This window comes from Electrophorus electricus, chromosome 1 (genome assembly GCF_013358815.1).
Source record: "Electrophorus electricus isolate fEleEle1 chromosome 1, fEleEle1.pri, whole genome shotgun sequence".
In the NCBI taxonomy this organism is placed as follows: Eukaryota; Metazoa; Chordata; class Actinopteri; order Gymnotiformes; family Gymnotidae; genus Electrophorus; species Electrophorus electricus.
The window spans coordinates 12,920,464-12,928,580 of NC_049535.1; the positions used below are offsets into that span (position 1 = coordinate 12,920,464).

Here is an 8,117-nt window from a genome sequence, read left to right on the forward strand (position 1 = left end):
AAATTGTATCGCTCCCTTTGAAATAAATAGTGACACCTGAATACATAAACAATATTTAAGTACAGTATATAGTTCAGATTATAAGACCACTTTTTTGTTGAATATAAAGCGATCGGCATTTAAACTTTCTCTTCTAAAAATTAGACCTTGTCCACAAAACTGCTCTCCTGTTCCCTCAGCGAAAGATATTTCCCTCAAATGTAGGCTAATCGCGTTTGGGTTACCTTAACCGTAATGTGAACGTATGCTACTGTGTGTTTCGGAAAGCCTGGACACGTCATCATTGAACGTATGCAGACAGCCCTCTCTCCGCACCAGGTGCTGTCCCTGAGGGTGTTCTATTTTTGCTAAGAAAAAAAGCCCATCGTCGCTCTTCCGATTAGAAAAAAATACCATATTCCGCTACACCCCTGTAAAATGGAGAATCTGGCGGGGCAACAAGTGTGTGAAGACCCGCGGACTCCCTGCGCTCAAATCACGCACTTTCTCAGGAGATGACTGTAGTATAGATTAAGTTTTTAATCCCACTGGAGATGTATCAAAAAGACATTCGCTAAACTTTCTTGTTTAGGTTACACTCGGAGGTAAGAATTCTTGAATTCGCTTTTGAATATGACTGATTTATTGTTATTCATTTTACGATCTTATTCAAATGTAACAACGCTGTACTGTTGACTTCCATTGCAATGCAATAATAAATAATATTGTAGCGGTGTTGAACGTTTGTATTAAAACAGTTTAATACATAGCCGTGGTCGCTGTATCAGCAGACTAGGTTTATGAGGAGATCAAGGCAAGTATAGATCTGTAGATTATGAGCACACATGACCTCATCTGGGGGTAACAAATGGTAACATTTATAAAAGCACTTTTAAAACACAAAGTGTCAGTCAATTTGTGTGTGTGTACGCACGCCTGTGCATTTTGTACTTAGTGCAGATCCTCCTGAAATTTCTGTGGCATCTATATAGAATGCTGTACATTATTTTCAGTGTTATTATCTGTCGAGGCATGGATCATTTTTATTACTAAAGAACTGACTGTAAGTCATGTATTTAAATGTATTTGATACTTAACTATTTTCTGGCCATATCTGAAGCTAGAAAGGAGCAGTACTGGTGACTTGTGCTCCATCCCCCTCACACAGTATTGTTCACTTTAACACTGAAACAAAGACTCCACGATGGATCTTGTATCTATAAAGGCTGGTGTTGTAGCTGTTTAAATTGCAGGCATTAGATAAGGCTGTGTTACAGAACGCTGTTTACAAATACACAGTTCACATTTTGAGGAATGTACCTTTGGACTTTCCCAGACAGACCTCTGAAAATGACCGCTGTTTTGTGTATGTGGACCTGAGAGGGAAAAGTAGAAGAGAATTCGGATACAGCTTGCAGGTCAGAGGTGTCATGCTGGGGTCTGAACCTGTAACCTTGATACAGCAGAATAATACAGCAGCTTCACCTTCCAAGCGAAGGTTGTGGAGTGCATTACAGCAATGCAAATGTGATTTTGATAAAAAGCAAAATGTAAATGTAATATTTTCCATGGTATTTAAAACCATATGTAAATGTTACCCTTTCCAGGATATTTAAAATGGGCCATATAAATACATCTGGTTGTGTGCCTAATAAGTAGACAAAATGTTTTCAATGATTCTACATTTAAATGTTTCAAGACCAAGCTAAAACTGTTAAAATGTTTCTAGATTATATCAGCTCCTATTTAACACAGGAGAGGCTGCAAACAAAAGAAAATTAAAAGAGCACATTGATGATATGCACGACTTCATCAGATAAAAATGCAGACAACATATTATTTCAGTGTCTGGCTCTTAAATTGAAAGTGAATGGTCCAGTATCCCATTACAGATACATAAAGTAATTGGTAAACGAGGCTGAAACAGGGTACATTTACAATCTGTGTATTAATTACTGCAATCATTGCAGTGCTAGCCTCATGTATGAGACCCTGGAAAAGTCTCTAGGAATGATTCTTAAACCAGAAACTATTTTTATAATGTAAAACTTTTTGACTTATTTACAACCCTTTATACGTTTTTTTCAAAAGTGTCTTTTCCCATTAGCTAACAAAAATATTATAACATGCCCTTTACTGGAACAGTTTGCCTCTATAAGCATAAAGTAACAAGCATGAACCCAATAAATGTATAAAAAAAAACATTTCTATGCACTGAGATAAAATATTGTTTACAAACTTTAGCTGATTTTACAATGCTGATTTTACAAAGGAAAATATAAAATAACACTAGTTATAAAGAATCAGCTATAACCTTTTGCAGTCCATGCCAGTTAACTTTAGGGTCAGTTTGCTTTTAAATTTCTCATTGTTTATCTCTTTCAGTTCATCATCGGGGGACTGTAGGATAAATCACAATCAAACCTAAACAGAATGACAGATTTACTGTGATGGAAGATGCATTTGTGTTTTGACTGTAGTGTTAATAACAATTTGTCCTCCAACATTTTTCAACTCAGGTGCCCCGAAGATTTGGATCTAGATTCCTCTCCAGTGGAATAAACCATCACAGAGCAGGTGGTTCATTCTCTAGTAGTATAAACCCATCCTGAAATCACACAGCTGGCTGTTTATTCTCCCTGCCCAGAATAAGACTTTTTTGGTGTACATAGACAAGGCTCAAATCAGTTGCTGAAGTCCTTTGTATTCATGTTTTTCAGTATATTTCCAAGTTTCTAATTCTGTATGTTAAAGATGGCTTGGTGGAGGCATGTTGCAAAATTCCATGTAGGAAGTAACTCCCCACATTCTAGCCATCGCTGAATAATGTAGCTGACTTGTCCTTTGGGGATTTGTGGCCTGGAATTATAAGAAATAAGCCAGTGCACTGGAAAGTTTTTTTTGCCAGTGTCTGTAATATGGGTGATAGTCTGCTGATGAGCATCACAGGGGTTTTGTATCTGGTTTTCTCAGTCGGTACCTTGCCTCCTTGTCCCAATGACTGCAAGTGCACAGAGAGGAACCAGCTCAAGATGGTCCACTGTGTATCCCGTAATCTCAACCAAATTCCAACGGATATTCCAGAGGACACTGTGTCTCTCCAGCTAGCTTCCAATCGTATCACCTATATCCCCAGCCAGGCCTTCAAGGGGCTACACCTTCTCCAGGAGTTGGACATCTCCAACAACGCCATCGAGGCGGTGGAGGAAGGAGCCTTCCAGGGCATCTCGGAGGGCCTACGGGTCTTAGACTTATCCAACAACTTGTTGCAGAGAGTCCCGAGGGAGACGTTTGCTAGGCTACATGCTAGGATCAGCCTGGCGGGAAACCCCTGGCACTGTGAGTGCGCCCTCCAGGAGGTTCTGAGGGAGCTGCAGCTGAACCCTGATACGGTGAACAAGGTGAACTGCCACACAGCTGTGAGGGAGGAGTACGTCGACAAGCCCATTATACAGGTGCTTGACTCAGGTGTCAACCTCTGCAGCTTCCAGCGCAAGACCACTGATGTGGCCATGCTCGTCACCATGTTTGGCTGGTTCATCATGGTGATAGCCTACGTGGTGTACTACATGCGACAGAACCAGGAGGGTACCCGCAGGCATCTGGAGTACCTCAGAGCCCTACCCAGCAGCCCCAGAGAGAGAAAAGATACAGACACTATCAGCACAGTTCTATAGCACCATTTCTGAATCCTCTACAGCTGGCGACTTCCTCAAGGTCTTCATAAATAAGTGTCAGACATCCATAACAAAACAACATTAGGGAATATTGGAATTGTATTTTTTGTGTCAAAGGCTGCATTTATAACAGGTTCCTACAGCAGAATGGGAATTTAGTTACACTCACCATCCACTTTATTAGAAGCATATACAATGCACCAAACTCGTTTGCACTTTTATTAGGTACACTTATCTGCCTTATAAATGTATTTTATAGATGAACAATTATAGTCTGTAATCGATATGTTGAAAGGTATAATTCGTCAGCTACTCTTTACCCTGTTCATCCCTTGTCAGTTTTCAACCAGACAACCATCACTGACAGAATATTTTCCTAGCTTGAGGCTAACTCAAACTGGCAACAGATATGTAATGGTCTCTGATTGTACACCTACATTATGTTTCTGACATGTAAATGTTTCTAATAAAGTGGGTGGCGAATCTGTGTGTGTATTAGTTATGCTATGGGTGTTCCAGGCCCCAGTGTACTGTTTCATTCCCTTGTCTGCAGTTGGTTTTCTGATGGAACACAGTCCTGGTGTTATCTTCATTTCTTCTCTGCCCTAACAGAACCAATTTCCATAAGAGCAGAAGTGGGAAAGTAATTCCTGGCAGTCCCAGGAATTCATCCATCACTGATTACCCAACAACGAATGTGTATCCCTGCTATGGGAATGGGAACCAGGGATGATGGGGATGTTGGATTCTGTGGGATAGTTCATGCAGACAGAATGAGTATTTCCTTCAATATGTTGCTAAATATGCTGTATATAATATTCAGTAGTAGTATAGTATACTCAGTAGTAGTATAGTATATTCAGTAACTCCAGTATAATCTGTAGACTAATTATTCCCAGTTCATTCAGTCATATTAATAACAAGTCATGATTGTAATTACAAGCCATAGTGAATGTTTTGGTGAATTTCACACTGTGTTTAATTAACAATGAAGATAATGTACAATGTGTTTGGTAAATGTGGTGATGTGTGTGTGTGTGTCTGTGTGTGTGTGTGTGTGTGTGTGTGTGTGTGTGTGTGTGTGTGTGTGTGTGATTATGTATCTGTCTTTATGTCTGTCTGTCTGTCTTCGAAAGGACGCACCCAGCTGAAGGAATAGGCTGTTTGGACAGATCATGAACTCACTTGTTTCCTTTCTTATGTGCCTTGGATAGTCTGTCCTCCAAGACAATGAACATCAGTGTGCATATGTTTGCTTGTGGAGAGGGGACAGTGTTAGATACAACACGGGGGGAGTTATCCTCTTTGTACCTCCGTTTTTCACTCCTTTCCTTAATAGGCTCTCCTTGATCATATCTGCATTCTAGAATGCTATGTCTAAATTTAACAGCCAAATGACAGGGTAGATTAGCCACCAGGAACAATAAGTCACATTGAATTAAAGGTTATATTTGTGCACTTCATTAGATTAGTAGTGATTTTTTCTGGCTTCCTTTTCCAATGCAAAGTACAGCTGTACAGTTGGGTGGAGGTTGAGGCTGGGTGGAGGCCTGGTAGAGGGTGAGGCTGGGTGGAGGCTGGGTAGAAGGTGAGGTTGGGTGGAGGCTGAGTAGAAGGTGAAGCTGGGTGGAGGGTGAGGCCCAGCCCCCCTTGAGATGTAACACAGATGGTGTTGAGTGCTTTATGGTGTTGTACGTTATGCATATGGATGGTGTTATACCTTATGCATATGGTGTCATAGATATACATTTTCTGCAACTGTGCTGAATTAATATATACATTTATATAATAAGAGTGGTATTTAAGTGAATATGACAGCAAGTATTGATCATGTGTACCCACTAGCATATGTGCTTCTTGTCTCTGACAGCACTCTGAAATTATTCCAGCTAAGAATGCATTATACTGTATAGTATAACATATTGTATAATATGCTTTGGACTTGGCCCAGATGTACATGGTGCACCAGTCAGTGATAGACTTATCTCTAGAGGGCCTGTCAGAAACCTGTTATTTTCCTGTTACAGGTCCAATTACAGGTTCTCCAATGTGTCGTTAACATTTGCCCCTCCTCATCACCCCTAGAAAGACAAGGTGAGGCAAGATGGGTTTATTTCTATAGTACTTTTCATACACAGTGGCAATTCAAAGTGCTTTACATAGACATTGAAAAATTAAATAATAAAGTGTATTTATAAATAACTAATATTAAGCTGTACCATTAACTGTACCATAGTGGGAGCCGAAGTAAGAGTTTAAGAATCGGAGTGATGGGTTTTGTTCGTCTCTGGCCTTTACCATGCTAAGACCACTGCGTGTTAATAATTCTGAACTCTCTCTTTAGACAGGTGGAGGGTGCTTTGGGAGGGTTGCTTTAAAAATGTATTCCATTACATCTTACTGATTACCTATTAAAAATGGGAGTTAGGACGACTTCTAAGTGTCTGTAATTGACAGAGACCCTAAAAATGAGAACATTAAGTAATTTAAAAAAAAATATCTTTTCATGGTGCCCAAAATCCCTGGTGGCTCCTCTGTCATTTTTTTTATTTATTTATTTTTTTTTAATGTATTACATTTCATATCTCCTCAACATTAAATGAAGTAACTTGAAACAAAAATCAAATGTATTACGGCATATAGTGGGAAGAAATAGAGTTTCAAAGTGTCGTAATAAATGTTTAGTGACGGAATTTGTCAGATGCCCATTCCTCTGGTTCCCTACAGGTGAGGTTTTGACCAATTAGGAGAGAAAGGAAGCCAGAGAGAGATCCATGCTGGCTCCATTTCAAATTAAACATTCCCCTTAACTGAATCCAGACTATAACAGTCTACAAAATGTATATCGTTCTGTCCTAATCCTCCAATCAAACATAGAGTGAACTGTGGCAATTAATTTAGGTATTAGATGATCATGTATTTAAAATTAATGCACTTTTCAGGGCCAGAAACTCCTACATTCAAAACTGGCCTAGGAATTGAAATTAACCAATGAAAGCAGAACAGATTTCAGCAGTTTAATAATATAAAGTGCAATTGTTGTGGATAGCAAGATTGCACTCACAAGGCACTATTGTCACGATTAGTCTCTCCCAGCTTCCATGTTCTATGTTTTCTCTGTCTTGTATATTTTTGTTCCATGCCGTAGTTTTGTTTTCTCTGCCCCTCATTTGATTTTCCACACCTGTCCCTCGTTTCTACCTTGTTAAGTTCATGTATTTAAACCATGTCTGATTCCGTGTGTTTTTGGCTGTTCATTGCGTTTGTTTGGTGGAATGTGTTTATTTGAATGCTTGCATTTATGTGTTTGAATGTTTGAATATGTTAGAAAGCCTGTCTGTTTTTTGAAGCCTGCATTTGTTAGCCCGTGTGTTATTTGGTTGTTTCTGTTGTAGCCTGCTTCCCCTGTTTGTCTTTGTGCACTTGTGTTTTTGGTTTATCATGTATCCCATACTCTCTGTGTTGGCTCTATGATCCTGGACTACCCTAACAACTCTGAATCTGGATTTGCCCTTAATAAATCTCACTTTTCTCTGCACGTTTCCGCCTCCTTACCGCTCACAGTTACAACTATACTGGGATCATGAGGAGTTATGGCTTGCTACAACATGATGGTTTTGGCATATTCAGACTATTTGAGTATTATCTGATTATTATTTTAATTATTTGTTATTTCTGTCAACTCTGAGTCAGTTGATGGCTCCAGATCAAAACAAAATAAAATAGCCAATCTCTCGCTAAATGACTGCAATGAAAATACTCAATGTATTGAACTAATAATACACATGTACTTATGTTTTTGATAGATAAACATGTTTGTGTAAACAAAAAAATATAGTTTGGGGTTTATGTTTGTATGACGTTCAATGCTTTAAAAAATTTAAATCTAATATATATATATATATATATATATATATATAAAGAAAAACGCCAAAACAAACAGAACTTGCATATATTATTTCAAACAGCTGAGCAATTTTTAAAAAATAATTTATTCTAAAGAAACAATGTCCAGTCCATGAGTACTTGAAGATCAAGACATAGTAAGGGTTTAAAAAGCCAGACTTTTGAATTCTATGGTTTTTCTAACTGCTGTGTATCCTGACTGAGCTCACCATATTAGCTTAGAATCTAGTGAAGAATGGTGAAATCCCATTAATTAATTAAAGGTTATTATAAATTAGCCCTATTCGTCAACAGTCATTGTGCCTTCTGTATTTAAGGGTGCTGATGAATAATGGTGCACCATTAGCAGAGCAGGAGCATTACTGCTAGATGAACACAGGGCAGGTGGGTAAAGGGTGGGGTAGTGAATCAGTGGACCAGGCCAGCTAAAAACAGTACACGTCTCAGAGCAAGCAAAAGCTGTGGAAGCCAGATCACTGCTGCACAGACTGCACGCCAGACAAATTTAAAAAGAAAAGAGTCTATGGGAGCACATACTGAGGGTTCTTTAAGTGA

At 38.9% G+C, this 8,117-nt stretch overlaps 1 protein-coding gene across 1 annotated transcript; it reads left to right on the forward strand.

Annotated features, from left to right (window-relative positions):
• Window positions 1–441: 441 nt before the first annotated feature.
• On the forward strand, window positions 442–4,174 carry LOC113583692 (leucine-rich repeat-containing protein 3-like). Its single transcript, XM_027020152.2, has 3 exons — window positions 442–584; window positions 1,316–1,397; window positions 2,499–4,174. Exon 3 carries the CDS (start codon window positions 2,898–2,900, stop codon window positions 3,654–3,656), a length of 759 nt encoding a protein of 252 aa, XP_026875953.2. The 5' UTR covers window positions 442–584; window positions 1,316–1,397; window positions 2,499–2,897; the 3' UTR covers window positions 3,657–4,174.
• The last annotated feature ends 3,943 nt before the right edge of the window (window positions 4,175–8,117 follow it).

Bases quoted from the DNA above. Each gene is read 5' to 3' on its own strand.
- LOC113583692 (XM_027020152.2), top strand. From the start codon at position 2,898: ATGGGTGATAGTCTGCTGATGAGCATCACAGGGGTTTTGTATCTGGTT.